The following is a 17,497-nucleotide window of genomic DNA, read 5'->3' on the forward strand; positions in this document are numbered from 1 at the left end:
ATATGTGTTCACAATCTAAAAAACTGTAATGAAATTTAAGTTTCTGGATATATTCATTGTTTCTGGACATCGAATCTCAGCCACAACAGATTTACATTTATTGTTGTGAAATACTCTTTTATTATATTGGCTTATGTGTCAATTTTGTTTTGATTGCAGGAGAACAGGGTGCCGTGAGCATGTTTCCAATGTTTTTGCTGGAGCATGGTTTCTCCCCGGCGGAGCTGGGCTTCTGGAATGGCATAGTTGCGATAGGATTTTCTATTTTTGGATCATGCTTTGGCGGCATTCTAATGCCTAAATATAAGTGAGTTCAAAGATTGAATTATCTTATTCATGAATAGACGTAAGAAATAATAGATACATATTTACACCTTATTAAAGGCTTAGTATGTTTTTTTGTATAATTTGCAAATTTTTAGAAGTGCAATAAAATTGGTGTAAGATTGTTATAACCATAGATTCATAGAAAGATACAGCACAGGCACACTTTGTCTGTCTGGACCATTAAGCACCCATCTTCACACTAATCTTACGCTAATCCATTCTATGCTTCCTCCATTCTCATCAACTCCCTCACCCACCACTCTCACACCCTTCCAAATTCTTCCATTCATCTACACACTAAGAGAAACTAGCTGTGGCCAATTAACCCAGCAGCCCATATGCTTTTGGGGACGTGGGAGGAAACCCAAGAGCCACAGGGGGAGTGTGAGAGGCCAAATAGTGAAAGGACGGGATGGAGTGAAGGTGCTGAGGTTGTTTCCACTAGTGGGAGAATCTAGGACCAGATGCCATACCCTCAGAAAAAAAAGGACGTACCTTTAGAAAGAAGATGAAGAATTTCTTTAATCGGATGGTAGTGAATCTGTGGAATTCATTGCAACAGACAGCTGCGGAGGCCAAGTCAATGGATATTTTTAAGATGGCGATTGAATGATTCTTGATTAGTAAGGTTGTTAGGGGTTGTGGGGAGAAGGCAAGAAAATGGGGTTGAGAGGGAAAGATAGATCAGCCATGAATGAATGACGGGGTAGACTTGATGGGCTGAATGGCCTAATTCTGCTCCGAGAACTTATGAAACTACATACAGACAGCACAAATGGGTAGGATTGAACTTGAGTCACGGCAACTGTGAGTCAGCATCTCTGCTAATTGCCTCAACACCACCTTGAGTAATTATTTTATAGAGCATAATATCTCCTAAATATAAAAAATATATAGATATCTCTTGAGAGTCGTCACCTCAGTGAGATGAATTGCTGATCAATTTAAAGGGATGGTGGCCAGTTATAGTAGTTTGCATAGTGTGGCTGTGTGACTAGCCTTGGGATCAGTCCAACTTGTTCTTTGTAATGTCTATGTAGTTTAAAATGATTCATTTTTCTTGTAAGTACATGTGATAATGCAGATATGATGGGGCAGAGTCAAAAAGACAGAAGAGATTACATATGTTTGAATTGGGTTTGATGCATGGTCATTCACAATGGGGCATAGTATTGCGTTTTGTATTGTTGACATGTGTATGTTAGCCTGAATGTCAATCTACCATAAAATGTAATGCATTTTAAACATATTTATCCAATATATTACCAATGACAGTGAAGATTCATGTATATAACCTCAACAAAATAATCCCATGATTTTTCCAACGAGTTATAAACCTTCTAATATTTCGGTACTTTAAATCTGTGGACATCCTATAAATGAACAACAAAAATTAAGTGCCCCTCCTGTGTTAATATGATGGCGTTTATGCCATTTTTACATCTTTCATCCCTTCCGACAACAATATTAAATCCCTTATATGAATAAGAAATATGATATGGGAAGTTATAGGTGTGCAGAATAACCTTTCTTGCCTTTATCTGCTTCTAAATCATTGCATTCCCGTGAGAAGAATGTTCGATGACAGTCCGCACTGCAATGAGCCAATTTGTTGGATTGCCTTTCTTTTCTGACCCATGAGCAGCTACAGTAGCTCTTTCACAATTTATACCATTGCATCAAGAAAAATGTAAAAATTACTGAGAGACATAAACGGAACTTGGGGGCAAAATATGTTATTTCAGCTTGGCATTGAAGTTGGAAGGAAGGACAAACTTGGCAAGCGGCACTTCCCTCTAAACCCATGGGACTTGTCAAGTAACATTGAGTGTCAAACCTATGATGGGAGTGCTGTAAAAGTGGGTCAGATTGCAGAAAATGTGTCCTTTTAAGATCAATATATTGTATGGCACTTCTCATGTGCCTTTTATTAGCTATCATCTCATTTGAAGACCTGCAAAATGCAGTATCTTTCTTATATAATTCATGTTATTGTTTATACATTTTTCTAGCTGCAGAATATAATTGATAAAATCTAAATACAGTATTTTCCAGCAACATTAGATTCAGGGCGACACTTGTCACGTTGAACTTAAAGCCTTTGGTTGCATTATAATATCAGATAAAAAATACTTCCTCATATTCAGTCGTTACAAAAAAATATAAATCAAAAATGATTTTAAAATTTTTTATATGGTTGTACAATATTTTGTTCCCATAGTTTTTTTGAGGTGAGAGGGAAAGATATAATAGGATTGTAAGGGCCAACTTTTTCACACAGATGGTGATGGGTATATGGATAGCATTATTGCTTTATGTAAACTTAAGCTGTTTAATATACAATAGACAATAGACAATAGGTGCAGGAGTAAGCCTGTCGGCCCTTCAAGCCAGCACCACCATTCAATGTGATCATGGCTGATCATCCCCAATCAGTACCCCGTTCCTGCCTTCTCCCCATAATCCCCTGACTCTGCTATTTTTAAGCCCTATCTAGCTCTCTCTTGAAAGCATCCAGAGAACCTGCCTCCACCGCCCTCTGAGGCAGAGAATTCCACAGACTCACCACTCTGTTTCCTCGTCTCCGTTCTAAATGGCTTACTTCTTATTCTTAAACTGTGGCCCCTGGTTCTGGACTCCCCCAACATTGGGAACATGTTTCCAGCGTGTCCAAACCCTTAACAATCTTATGTGTTCAAGAAGGAACTGCAGATGCTGGAAAATCGAAGGTACACAAAAAAGCTGGAGAAACTCAGCGGGTGCAGCAGCATCTATGGAGCCTGAAGAAGAAGGGTTTCGGCCCGAAACATTGCCTATTTCCTTCGCTCCATAGATGCTGCTGCACCTGCTGAGTTTCACCAGCTTTTTTGTGTACCTTAAAAATCTTATATGTTTCAATGAGATTGCCTCTCATCCGTCTAAACTCCAGAGTGTACAAGCCCAGCTGCTCCATTCTCTCAGCATATGACAGTCCCGCCATCCCGGGAATTAATCTTGTAAACCTACGCTGCACTCCCTTAATAGCAAGAATGTCCTTCCTCAAATTACGGGACCAAAACTGCACACAATACTCCAGGTGTGGTCTCACTAGGGCTCTGTACAACTGCAGAAGGACCTCTTTGCTCCTATATTCGATTCCTCTTGTTATAAAGGCCAACATGCCATTCGCTTTCTTCACTGCCTGCTGTACTTGCATGCTCACTTTCATAGCCTGATGTACAAGGACCCCCAGATCCCGTTGTACTTCCCCTTTTCCCAACTTGATGCCATTTAGATAGTAATCTGCCTTCCTGTTTTGCTACTAAAGTGGATAACCTCACATTTATCCGCATTAAACTTCAACTGCCATGCATCTGCCAACTCCCCCAACCTGTCCAAGTCACCCTGCATTCTCATAGCATCCTCCTCACTGTTCACACTTCCACCCAGCTTTGTGTCATCTGCAAATTTGCTTATGTTACTTTGAATCCCTTCATCCAAATCATTGATGTATATTGTAAATAGCTGCGGTCCCAGCACTGAGCCTTGCGGTACCCCACTAGTCACTGCCTGCCATTCTGAAAGGGACCCGTTAATCCCTACTCTTTGTTTCCTGTCTGCCAACCACTTCGCTATCCATGTCAGCACTCTACCCCCAATACCATGTGCCCTAATTTTGCCCACTAATCTCCTATGTGGGACCTTTTCAAATGCTTTCTGAAAGTCCAGGTACACGACATCCTCTGGCTCTCCCTTGTCCATTTACCTAGTTACATCTTCAAAAAATTCCAGAAGATTAGTCAAGCATGATTTCCCCTTCATAAATCCATGCTGACTCGGACCGATCCTGTTACTGCTAACCAAATGTTCGGCTATCTCACCTTTTATAATTGACTCCAGCATCTTCCCCTCCACCGATGTCAGGCTAACTGGTCTATAATTCCCTGTTTTTTCTCTCCCGCCTTTCTTAAAAAGTGGGATAACATTAGCTACCCTCCAATCCACAGGAACTGATCCTGAATCTATAGAACATTGGAAAATTATCACCAATGCATCCACGATTTCTAGAGCCACTTCCTTAAGTACCCTGGGATGCAGACCATCAGGCCCTGGGGATTTATCAGCCTTCAGTCCCATCATTCTACCCAACACCCTTCCCCAACATCGGGAGCAATCTTCCTGCATCTAGCCTGTCCAACCCCTTAAGAATTTTATAAGTTTCTATAAGATCCCCTCTCAATCTCCTAAATTCTAGAGAGTATAAACCAAGTCTATCCAGTCTTTCTTCATAAGACAGTCCTGACATCCCAGGAATCAGTCTGGTGAACCTTCTCTGCACTCCCTCTATGGCAATAATGTCCTTCCTCAGATTTGGAGACCAAAACTGTACGCAATACTCCAGGTGTGGTCTCACCAAGACCCTGTACAACTGCAGTAGAACCTCCCTGCTCCTATACTCAAATCCTTTTGCTATGAAAGCTAACATACCATTCGCTTTCTTCACTGCCTGCTGCACCTGCATGCCTACTTTCAATGACTGGTGTACCATGACACCCAGGTCTCGCTGCATCTCCTCTTTTCCTAGTCGGCCACCATTTAGATAATAGTCTGCTTTCCTGTTTTTGCCACCAAAATGGATAACCTCACATTTATCCACATTATACTGCATCTGCCAAACATTTGCCCACTCACCCAGCCTATCCAAGTCACCTTGCAGTCTCCTAGCATCCTCCTCACAGCTAACACTGCCCCCCAGCTTAGTGTCATTTGCAAACTTGGAGATATTGCCTTCAATTCCCTCATCCAGATCATTAATATATATTGTAAATAGCTGGGGTCCCAGCACTGAGCCTTGCGGTACCCCACTAGTCACTGCCTGCCATTGTGAAAAGGACCCGTTTACTCCTACTCTTTGCTTCCTGTTTGCAAGCCAGTTCTCTATCCACATCAATACTGAACCCCCAATGCCGTGTGCTTTTAAGTTTGTATACTAATCTCTTATGTGGGACCTTGTCGAAAGCCTTCTGAAAGTCCAGATACACCACATCCACTGGTTCTCCCCTATCCACGCTACTAGTTACATCCTCGAAAAATTCTATAAGATTCGTCAGACATGATTTACCTTTTGTAAATCCATGCTGACTTTGTCCAATGATTTCACCACTTTCCAAATGTGCTGCTATCCCATCTTTAATAACTGACTCTAGCAGTTTCCCCACTACCGATGTTAGACTAACTGGTCTGTAATTCCCCGTTTTCTCTCTCCCTCCCTTCTTTAAAAGTGGGGTTACGTTTGCTACCCGCCAATCCTCAGGAACTACTCCAGAATCTAAAGAGTTTTGAAAGATTATTACTAATGCATCCACTATTTCTGGAGCTACTTCCTTAAGTACTCTGGGATGCAGCCTATCTGGCCCTGGGGATTTATCGGCCTTTAATCCATTCAATTTACCCAACACCACTTCCCGGCTAACCTGGATTTCACTCAATTCCTCCAACTCCTTTGACCCGCGGTCCCCTGCTATTTCCGGCAGATTATTTATGTCTTCCTTAGTGAAGACGGAACCAAAGTAGTTATTCAATTGGTCCGCCATATCCTTGTTCCCCATGATCAACTCACCTGTTTCTGACTGCAAGGGACCTACATTTGTTTTAACTAATCTCTTTCTTTTCACATATCTATAAAAACTTTTGCAGTCAGTTTTTATGTTCCCTGCCAGTTTTCTTTCATAATCTATTTTCCCTTTCCTAATTAAGCCCTTTGTCCTCCTCTGCTGGTCTCTGAATTTCTCCCAGTCCTCCGGGATGCTGCTTTTTCTGGCTAATTTGTATGCATCATCCTTCGCTTTGATACTATCCCTGATTTCCCTTGTTATCCACGGATGTACTACCTTCCCTGATTTATTCTTTTGCCACACTGGGATGAACAATTTTTGTAGTTCATCCATGCAGTCTTTAAATGTCTTCCATTACATATCCACCGTCAACCCTTTTAGAATTAATTGCCAGTCAATCTTGGCCAATTCACGTCTCATACCCTCAAAGTTACCTTTCTTTAAGTTCAGAACCATTGTTTCTGAATTAACAATGTCACTCTCCATCCTAATGAAGAACTCAACCATATTATGGTCACTCTTGCCCAAGGGGGCACGTACAACAAGACTGCTAACTAACCCTTCCTCATTACTCAATACCCAGTCTAAAATAGCCTGCTCTCTCGTTGGTTCCTCTACATGTTGATTTAGATAACTATCCCGCATACATTCCAAGAAATCCTCTTCCTCAGCACCCCTGCCAATTTGATTCACCCAATCTATATGTAGATTGAAGTCACCCATTATAACTGTTTTGCCTTTGTCGCACGCATTTCTAATTTCCTGTTTGATACCATCTCCAACTTCACTACTACTGTTAGGTGGCCTGTACACAACACCCACCAGCGTTTTCTGCCCCTTAGTGTTTCGCAGCTCTACCCATACCGATTCCACATCCTCCAAACTAATGTCCTTCCTTTCCATTGCGTTAATCTCCTCTCTAATCAGCAACGCTACCCCACCTCCTTTTCCTTTCTGTCTATCCCTCCTGAATATTGAATATCCCTGGATGTTCAGCTCCCAGCCTTGGTCACCCTGGAGCCATGTCTCCGTGATCCGAACTATATCATAGTCATTAATAGCTATCTGCACATTCAACTCATCCACCTTATTACGAATGCTCCTTGCATTGAGACACAAAGCCTTCAGGCTTGTTTTTACAACACTCTTACCCCTTATACAATTATGTTGAAAAGTGGCCCATTAAATATAGCCAATGAACTGGCCTCAACTACCTTCTGCTCCAACTCTTAAAGTTCACAAAGCACTGAAGCCCAGAGAGTGGAAGGGGCTATTTGCAACATTTGAGGTGCCTAAAAGTTTACAGCAACTTGCAACACCACATAAAGAATGTCCTTCCCAATGTGGACAGAATTCTGAGCTACAGTTTGAACTGCAGACACATTGCCTGCAAAATTTCTCTCCTCACCCTCAGCAAGCACTTTTCGGAACAACACTTGTGGGACCTTTTCTTCAACATTTTGTAAATCCCTGAAATGAGTCTCTCCAGCAGAAACTCCTTGCCTTTTTGAACTGAGGGTCACAGTTTAAGGATAAAGGGGGAATCTTTTAGGACCGAGATGAGAAAAAAAAATTTCACACAGAGAGTGGTGAATCTCTGGAATTCTCTGCCACAGAAGGTAGTTGAGGCCAGTTCATTGGCTATATTTAAGAGGGAGTTAGATGTGGCCCTTGTGGCTAAAGGGATCAGGGGGTATGGAGAGAAGGCAGGTACGGGATACTGAGTTGGATGATCAGCCATGATCATATTGAATGGCGGTGCTGGCTCGGGGCCGAATGGCCTACTCCTGCACCTATTTTCTATGTTTCTATGTACCCAACTCCATTGTTGCTTCGTTTGTTGCACAATCTTTAGCTACGGTCATTATGTCCTAACTTTATTAATGATTGACTGCACTATAGACTCATAGGCCTGGTGCCTGGTGACATGTAGCAGTCCACTGAAGTGGGCAAGAACAGATTAGAAACATGATGATTCCTGTGTATGCTATTATGCCTGGATTCTCATTTCCCTAGAGATTAAGATTGTGTTAACTCTCAACTTCCTACACAACCTATCCATCACTGCATCAGAGAGATCCGACAAGAAGTATAATCGCGAATAAACTGAAACTGCCAAGATTTGTGGCTCCCATTCAATTTAGGCAGCATTTTTTTAAATAAGCTGGACCTTATTAAAGAACAGGAGAAAATCCTTCTGCATGCTCTTGCATGTGCAGGCGATTGTGGATCACGAGAAGGATTTCCTCAAACTGAATGTAACGTTTAGAAAGTGCATATGACTTTTTCGCTCTGGAAGACTCTGAACTACCAGGACGTTCAGTGCCCAGTGCTGCCGAAGGGATGATCCTGGTGGCAGGACTGCATTCTATTGGAGCTTGCCTGCTTACACCATTGTGCTTTCAAATCACACAAGCTGAACACAGATAGCCAGCCAAACACCAAGACTCTAGTGGAAAATGTTATTGCCTCCTGAAGGTGAGATTTTGTTAGTTGCATCAGCCCAGGGGTATCTTGCAGTGCATACGTTGCAGACGCAGAGACTTCATCATCATGTTTCAAATTGTGCAATCTAGTAATCTTTAGACAGCAGCCATTGCTAGAGAAAGATCATGTAGAGGTCCCTGAGCCAGAGGTACATGCGAGGAAAGAGCAAGAGCAAAAGCAAGGCTGTTAGGGCATGGCCTGACTAATTGTGCACAACCTCCCCTCCCAGCTGACCCAAGAAAGTAGGAATTGGCCATATGGTATATAAGGGACTACTTAATAGACAATTTTCAAAATGAGCCTGCATTATAAATTTCCCCAATGCAAAAAAAAATCCTCTCCATACTGTAATACTTAATACCAGTGTAATAGGCCAGTAATTAGTTTGGAGAGTCCAGTTGACACTCAGATTCCTTCACACCCTATTATGCTGGCCTGGATAACCTGAATATAAGTCATGAACAAATGAATCCCAGATCCAATTATTTTACTGGCTCACTACAACGGCTCGACATTTTATGAGTAGTATCGCTCTATGTGGAAAAGCTCTTTTGTCTGAAAATCTGCACTCAGCAGTAGAAACAGTAGTTTTAGTTTAGAGATACAGCATGGAAGCAGGCCTTTAGGCCCACCGAGGCCATGCTGACCATCGATCACCTGTTCACACTAGTTCTATATTATCCCACTTGCTTATCCTCTCCCTACATGATAGGGGCAATTTGCAGAGGCACCAAACTGCATGTCTTTGGGATGTGGGACGAAACTGGAGCACCCGGAGGAAACCCACTTGGTCACAGGGAACATGCAAACTCCACAAAGACAGCATCCAATGTCCAAATTGAACCAACAACACTGGTGCTTTGTGCCAGCAACTCTCCCAGCTATGACATTGTGCCACAGTTTTTGGATAACCTTTACATAGCTTGTGAAATCATGACATTTATTTTTATATTGTGTGATGATTCTCACTCTTACTTTTACAGGTCATATTTGACATTCTGAGTATTTCCAGATTTTTTGGATTTTATTTTAAACATCTTGCGTAAATGATTATATAGATCCCGGTGAGACCACAATTGGATTGTTACAAGTTGCTGAGATTTTTAGATATTAAGGGAATTAAGAGATATGGGTTTGTGTTGGTAAGTGGTGCCATGGCAATTTACTTTGGGACTTGCCAAAATACCCAGAACTTGAAAATGAATTTAAAATTCTTTATTTGAAAAGTAAAGAAAACAAATCCTACAGGAGTAGAAAGAAATGTTAGAAACATAGAAAATATGTGCAGGAGGAGGCCATTTGGCCCTTCGAGCCATTCATTGGGATCATGGTGATCATCCACAAACAGTAACCCGTGCCTGTCTTCTCCCCATATCCCTTGATTCCGTTAGCCCCTAAAATCTATATCTAAAGGGCCTGTCCCACTTACGCGACCTTGGCTCGCAAATTACGCGTGGTCGCTTGAGGCGTACGGGCACCGACATCAAGCGGGGCTCCGAAATTGCAGTGGCCGAAATCTTCGCGCGCCAATGGCCTGTCAGCACACAGGCGCATTGCAGTCGTACGCAGCGTCTTGACGTCGTACGCCTAGTGCGTGGCGTTGCGTAATGACGTCACCGCCCGGCGTGCCGTTGCGTGATGACGTCACCGCCCGACGCTGTGCGACGCCCAAATTCAGTCAGCCCGCCTCCTGCCCAGCTGATTGGGAAACATGACGTAAAAGACGTCACGCGCATACTTAGCGCGTACATAGCGCGAACTTAGCGTGAACTCCGCTTCCGGTTGGTCGCGCCAAGCGCACGCAATCGCTTGCAAGTGGGACAGGCCCTTAACTCTCTTTTAAATTCATCCAGTGAATTGGCCTCTACTGCCTTTTGTGGCAGAGAATTCCACAAATTCACAACTCTCTGGGTGAAAAAGTTTTTTCTCATCTCAGTTTTAAATGGCCTCGGCTTTATTCTTAGACTGTGGCCTCTGGTTCTGGACTCCCCCAACATTGGGAGAATGTTTCCTGCACCTAGCTTGTCCAGTCCTTTTATAATCTTATATGTTTCCATAAGATATCCTCTCATCCTTCTAAATTCCAGTGAATACAAGCCCAGCCTTTCCAATCTTTCCTCATATGATAGTCCCGCCATCCTGGGCATTAACCTCGTGAACCTACGCTGCACTGCCTCAATAGGAAAGATGTCCTTCCTCAAATTAGGAGACCAAAACAGCACACATTACTCCAGATGCAGTCTCACCAGGACCCTGTGCAACTGCAGAAGGACCTCTTTACTCTGAGTGAAATCCTCTCGTTATGAAGGCCAACATGCCATTTGCTGGCTTCACTGCCTGCTGTACCTGCATGTTCACTTTTAGTGACTGGTGTACAAGGACACCCAGGTCTCGTTGCACTTCCCTTTTTACTAATCTGACACCACTGTATTGGAGCCTACCAGGGAGAAGGCAATTCTGGATTTAGTGTTATGTAATGAACTGGATTTGATAAAGGACCTAACCAGTGACCATAACATGGTCAGGTTTATCTACAATTGGAGAGGGAGAAGGGTAGATCGGGGGTCTCAGTGCTGCAGTTGAATAAAGGGGACTATGTGGCCATGAGGGTGGAGCTGGCCAAAGTTAACTGGAAAGATACACTAGCAGGGATGACAGTGGAACAAAAATGGCCGGTGTTTCTAGGAATAATACAGAAGGTGCAGGATCAGTTCATTCCTAGGAGAAAGAGAGATTCCAAGGGGAGAAAGGGACGACTGTGGTTGACAAGGAACGTTAGGGACAGTATAAAAATTAAAGCGAAGAAGTACAACGTAGCAAAGATGAGCGGGAAGCAAGAGGATTGTGTAATGTGTAAAGAACAACAGAAGATAACCAAAAAGACAATACGGGGAGAAAAGATGAGGTACGAAGGTAAGCTAGCCAAGAATGTAAAGCAGGATAGTAAAAGCTTCTTTAGGTATATGAAGAGGAAAAAATTAGTTAAGACCAAAGTTGGACCCTTGAAGACCAAAAAAGGTGAATTCATTATGGGGAACAAGGAAATGGCAGATGAGTTGAACAGGTATTTTGGATCTGTCTTCGCTAAGGAGGACACAAACAATCCTCCGGATATAGTAGTGGCCAGAGGATCTGGGGTGACAGAGGAACTGAAGGAAATCCACATTAGGCAGGAAATGGTGTTGGATAGACTGATGGGACTGAAGGCTGATAAATCCCCAGGGCCTGATGATCTGCATCCCAGGGTACTTAAGGAAGTGGCTCTAGAAATCATGGATGCATTGGTGATAATTTTCCAATGTTCTATTGACTCAGGATCAGTTCCTGTGGATTGGAGGGTAGCTAATGTTATCCCACTTTTTAAGAAAGGCGGGAGAGAGAAAACAGAATTATAGACCAGTTAGCTGGGGAAGATGCTGGAGTCAATTATAAAAGATGAGGTAGCCGAACATTTGGTTAGCAGTAACAAGATCGGTCCGAGTCAGCATGGATTTACGAAGGGGAAATCATGCTTGACTAATCTTCTGGAATTTTTTGAAGATGTTGCTGGGGAAATGACAAGGGAGAGCCAGTGGATGTAGTGTACCTGGACTTTGATAAGGTCCCACATAGGAGATTAGTGGGCAAAATTAGGGCACATGGTATTGGGGGTAGGGTGCTGACATGGATAGAGAAGTGGTTGGCAGACAGGAAACAAAGAGTAGGGATTAACGGGTCCCTTTCAGAATGACAGGCAGTGACGAGTGGGGTACCGCAAGGCTCGGTGCTGGGAAAGCAGCTATTTAAGGTTCAAAGGTTCAAAGGTTATTTATTGGTCACATACACCTAGGTGTAGTGAAATGCTTCTTGCCAATGCAGCACATAAAGAAAGAATACAGACATAACATTAATAAGAGGTTTAAACATAAAGAACATCCCCCCACAATGGCTCCCACCATGAGGGAAGGCACAAAGTCCAGTCCCCAACCCCAGTTCACCCATAGTCGGGCCAATTGAGGCCTCCACAGTTGCCTCTACGGAGGCCCGATGTTCCTGGCCGTTCTCGCCGGGTGATGTTGCTCCGGCGTCGGGAGAATCCTCGCAGCGGCTTGGGACACCTGGAACGGCCGCTTCCGTACTGGAGGCCGCGGCTTCCAAAGCCAACAAGGCCGCGCCGGATGGAGCTCCACTACTGGCGATCTCGTCGCGAGATCCCAGGCTCCCGGTGTACAGTTCGGCGCCGCCGCCCGCAGCTGGCCGCTCCTCAGACCCGCAGCTCCGCGATGTTGTCCCGGCGGTCTTCAGCTCACCGGAGCTCCAGCGCGGCGACCCAGGCAAGGCATCGCCCGCTCCGCGATAGCGCTCCAGCGCTGTGCCGCTGCCGAAGCCGGGGTTCTGGGCGGTCCCCGACAGGAAACACAGCTCCAGGCCCGCTGGTAGGCCGCGAGGACGGGTCGAAACTGCAGCCCGGAGAAAAGCTGCCTCTCCGACCAGGTAGGGACCCTGAAAGGTAGTTTCCCCCTCCCCCCCCCCCACCCCCCACATAAAAAAGCCTATGTGGATTGGAGGGTAGCTAATGTTATCTGACTTTTTAAGAACAAAAACACTTTAACTAACTAAAAATAAAAAAAAGATGAAAAGACAGACAGCTTCTGGCTGGGCAGCCGCGCACAGGTCAGCGCCCCCTGTTGTATATTTACAATATACATCAATGATTTGGATGAAGGGATTCAAAGTAACATTAGCAAATTTGCAGATGACACAAAGCTGGGTGGCAGTGTGAACTGTGAGGAGGATGCTCTGAGAGTGCAGGGTGACTTGGACAGGTTAGGGGAGTGGGCAGATGCATGGCAGATGAAGTTTAATGCGGATAAATGTGAGGTTATCCACTTTGGTAGCAAAAACAGGAAGGCAGATTACCATCTAAATGGCATCAAGTTGGGAAAAGGGGAAGTACAACGGGATCTGGGGGTCCTTGTACATCAGTCTATGAAAGTAAGCATGCAGGTACAGCAGGCAGTGAAGAAAGCAAATGGCATGTTGGCCTTTATAACAAGAGGAATCGAATATAGGAGCAAAGAGGTCCTTCTGCAGTTGTACAGAGCCCCAGTGAGACCACACCTGGAGTATTGTGTACAGTTTTGGTTCCCTAATTTGAGGAAGGATATTCTTGCTGTTGAGGGAGTGCAGCGTAGGTTTACAAGGTTAATTCCCAGGATGGCGGGACTGTCATATGCTGAGAGAATGGAGCGGCTGGGCTTGTAAACTCTGGATTTTAGAAGGGTGAGAGGGCGTCTTATTGAAACATATAAGATTATTAAGGGCTTGGACACACTAGGGGCAGGACACATGTTCCCGATGTTGGGGGAGTCCAGAACCTGAGGCCACAGTTTAAGAATAAGGGGTAAGCCATTTAGAACGGAGATTTGGAAACACTTTTTCACACAGAGAGTTGTGGAATTCTCTGCCTCAGAGGACAGTGGAGGCGGGTTCTCTGGATGCTTTCAAGAGAGAGCTAGATAGAGCTCTTAGAAATAGTGGAGTCAGCGGATATGGGGAGAAGGCAGGAGCGGGGTACTGATTGTGGATGATCAGCCATGATCACATTGAATGGCGGTGCTGGCTAGAAGGGCCGAATAGCTACTCCTGCACCTATTGTCTATTGCCTATTGTCTATTGTCACATTTGTCTTCACTAATCTTTTTCTCTTAACATACCTAAAGAAGCTTTTACTATCCTTCTTTATATTCTTGGCCAGCTTACCCTCGTAGTTCATATTCCATCACTAACTTCCCTTGTCAGCCACGGTTGCCTCTTACTCCCCTTAGAATCTTTCTTCCTCTTTGGAATGAAATGTTCCTGCATCTTCTGGATTATACCCAGAAATTCCTGCCATTGCTGTTCCATCATCATTCCTGCTAGGATCCTTTTCCAGTCGACCATGGCTATTTCCTCTCTCATGCCTTCATAGTCCCCTTTGTTCACCTGCAACACTGCCACTTCTGATTTAACCTTCTCTCTCTCAAATTGCAGATTGAAATGTGTCATATTATGATCACTACCTCCTAGCGGTTCCTTCACCTTGAGTTCCCTTTATTAAATCTGGCTCATTAGACAACACTAAATCCAGAATTGCCTTCTCTCTGGTAGGCTCCAGTACAAGCTGCTCCAAGAATCCATCTCGGAGGCACTCTACAAACTCCCTTTCTTGGGGTCCAGAACCAAATTGATTTTCCCAGTCTACCTGCATATTGAAATCTTCCATAACCACAGTGGCATTACCGTTATTACATGCCAACTTTAACTCCTGCTGCAACTTGCACCCTCTTTTCCACGCTACTGTTTGGGGGTCTGTAGATAGCTCCCATTAGTGTCTTCTTTTTTTTTTCACTTAAATTTTTATTGATTTTTAAGAGATATTTTCAAAACAGTGCAACACCATCACCATAAATAAAACAAAGTAAGAAAAACAGCAATCAAAATGAAAAAAATAAGTAGATGGGGGGAAAAAAAAAAAAAAGTAAATAAATTAAAAAAATTGGAATAAGACCGTGTGGTTTACTTACCATATAACCATATAACCATATAACAATTACAGCACGGAAACAGGCCATCTCGACCCTTCTAGTCCGTGCCGAACACATAATCTCCCCTAGTCCCATATACCTGCGCTCAGACCATAACCCTCCATTCCTTTCCCATCCATATAACTATCCAATTTATTTTTAAATGATAAAAACGAACCTGCCTCCACCACCTTCACTGGAAGCTCATTCCACACAGCTACCACTCTCTGAGTAAGGAAGTTCCCCCTCATGTTACCCCTAAACTTCAGTCCCTTAATTCTCAAGTCATGTCCCCTTGTTTGAATCTTCCCTACTCTCAGTGGGAAAAGCTTTTCCATGTCAACTCTGTCTATCCCTATCATCATTTTAAAAACCTCTATCAAGTCCCCCCTTAACCTTCTGCGCTCCAAAGAATAAAGCCAAATTAAAAAAAGAAAAACCATTACATTGATTAGTTATCTGGAGATAATTCAACATTCATACAAACATACCATCTAGTTCTATATAACGCAATCTTCCCATATCTAGCTCGGCATTTATCTAATTGGTGTCATGGCTCAAATAAACGGCCCATTTTTCCCAGATCTTCTCAAATGAATTCTCCTTGACCCTCAAGGAATATGTCAATTTCTCCATATTAAAGATGTCTCGCACAATTTCTAACCACTGTTCCTGTTTTGGACTTTTTTCATTAAGCCACTGCCTGGTAATAGCCTTCTTACTTGCTGCAAGCAAAACTTTAATCAAATATGTATCTTCTATTTTTACACTATCTTTAATACGCCCCAGATACATCACAGGGCAAGTATTTGGGATTTTATAACCCAAGATATTATTTACAGCTGCATTAACATTTTCCCAGTATGGCCTTATCTTTACACAGTTCCAGAAAATATGCGAGTGATCTGCCTCCGTACTCCCACACAGCCTCCAACAGTGTTGTTGGACAGCAAGTTGTCTGCTATTTATTTTGGGTGTTATAAAGAAACGAGATAGATTCTTCCAGTAAAATTCTCTCCATACTAGTGAGCTTGTGGATGAACATTGTGTTTCACACATTTGATACCATTCTTCTTCTGTTATTTGAATCTTTAATTCTGCTTCCCATTTTGTTTTTATGTAGAGCGTTGATTCTCCCCCGCTTTCCACCAGAGCTTGGTAGAAAGCAGAGATGACCCGAGACCCCTTCTGTTTGTATGCATCCACAATCACCTTGATCACATTATTTGAAGTTTCATCTAGTTCTGGCCTTATCTCTTTTATAAAGTAGTCTCTTAATTGCAAGTATCTAAAAAAATCTTTGTTTTCGAGACCATACTTTGACTTTAAATCTTGGAAGCTCATAAACTCGCCATTTTCTGAAACTGTATACATTGCCGTTATGCCTTTTTGTGCCCATTCTTTGAATTTTGAATCATACACCCCTGGCTTAAACTTTGAGTCATATGCGAACCACTTCAATGCGTGAACCCCTCTTTTTAATTTGTATTTTTCCACTATAACATTCCATATTTCTAACGTAAATGCTACTATTGGATCCATAGCATGTCTCAAAGCCCCTCTCAGATTTTTGTCTCCCACCAAAATCTGGGTCTGGTAACCCTGTATCTCCCTTTCCATTTCTTTCCATCGAGATTCATAATCATGTCTACACCAACAAGCCAGAGGTCTGAGTTGAGCTGCATAAAAGTATTTCTTCAGATTTGTTAAAGCTATTCCACCCTTGCTTTTCGGCAGTTGAAGTGTTGTTAGTTTTATTCTTGGTATTTTGCTATTCCAAATGAATCTAGAGATCATTTTATCCCAGGCTATGAATTTATCCCGGGGGACATTAATTGGGAGAGATTGGAATAAATATAGTAGTTTAGGTAGGATATTCATTTTTACCATTTGCATTCTGGCACTGAAGTCTGGAGGAAGGGTCGACCACCTCTCAACATCCTTTTTGATGTTTTCTTCAATTTTGTTATAATTAGCTTCAAACAAGTTGGAAAGTGTTTTGGTTATAGTTACACCAAGATACTGCATCGTTTTAGAATTCCATTTCAGATTATATGCATCTCTGATTTGTTGGGATGGAGAATAATTGAATGAAAGAATTTGTGTTTTTGTTATATTCAATTTATACCCTGAGTAGTATCCATATGTTTCAAATAGGTTCATTAGATCTGGGAGACCTATATCTGGTCGTTCAAGAAAAATAATGATATCATCAGCGAAAAGACCAATTATATGTTCTTTCCCCCCTATTTGGACCCCCTGCAGGTCTTCTCTCTGCCTTATTGCTTGTGCTAAGGGTTCGATATACAAAACGAGAGTAGGAGAAAGACAGCATCCTTGCCTTGTGCCCCTCTCTAACTGGATCCTTTTTGATATGTTTTCTATATGTTACATTAGTGTCTTCTTACCTTTCCAATTCCTCAATTCTATCCACAACGACTCTACATCGTCAGTCCCTATGTCACCCCTCGCAAGGGACTGAATTTCATCCCTCACCAACAGAGCTACCCCACCTTCTCTGCCCACCTGCCTGTCCTTTCTTTA

At 43.0% G+C, this 17,497-nt stretch overlaps 1 protein-coding gene across 2 annotated transcripts in view; it reads left to right on the forward strand.

Annotated features, from left to right (window-relative positions):
* Positions 1–17,497, forward strand: part of mfsd3 (major facilitator superfamily domain containing 3) — a 109,807-nt gene that overhangs the window by 47,302 nt on the left and 45,008 nt on the right. For both annotated transcript variants that reach the window (XM_033017555.1, XM_033017556.1), the window contains exon 3: positions 160–307. In XM_033017555.1, the coding sequence (XP_032873446.1) occupies positions 160–307 (148 nt within the window). The remainder of the gene's footprint in view (positions 1–159; positions 308–17,497) is intronic.

The sequence above is a fragment of the Amblyraja radiata genome, chromosome 3, assembly GCF_010909765.2.
Source record: "Amblyraja radiata isolate CabotCenter1 chromosome 3, sAmbRad1.1.pri, whole genome shotgun sequence".
In the NCBI taxonomy this organism is placed as follows: Eukaryota; Metazoa; Chordata; class Chondrichthyes; order Rajiformes; family Rajidae; genus Amblyraja; species Amblyraja radiata.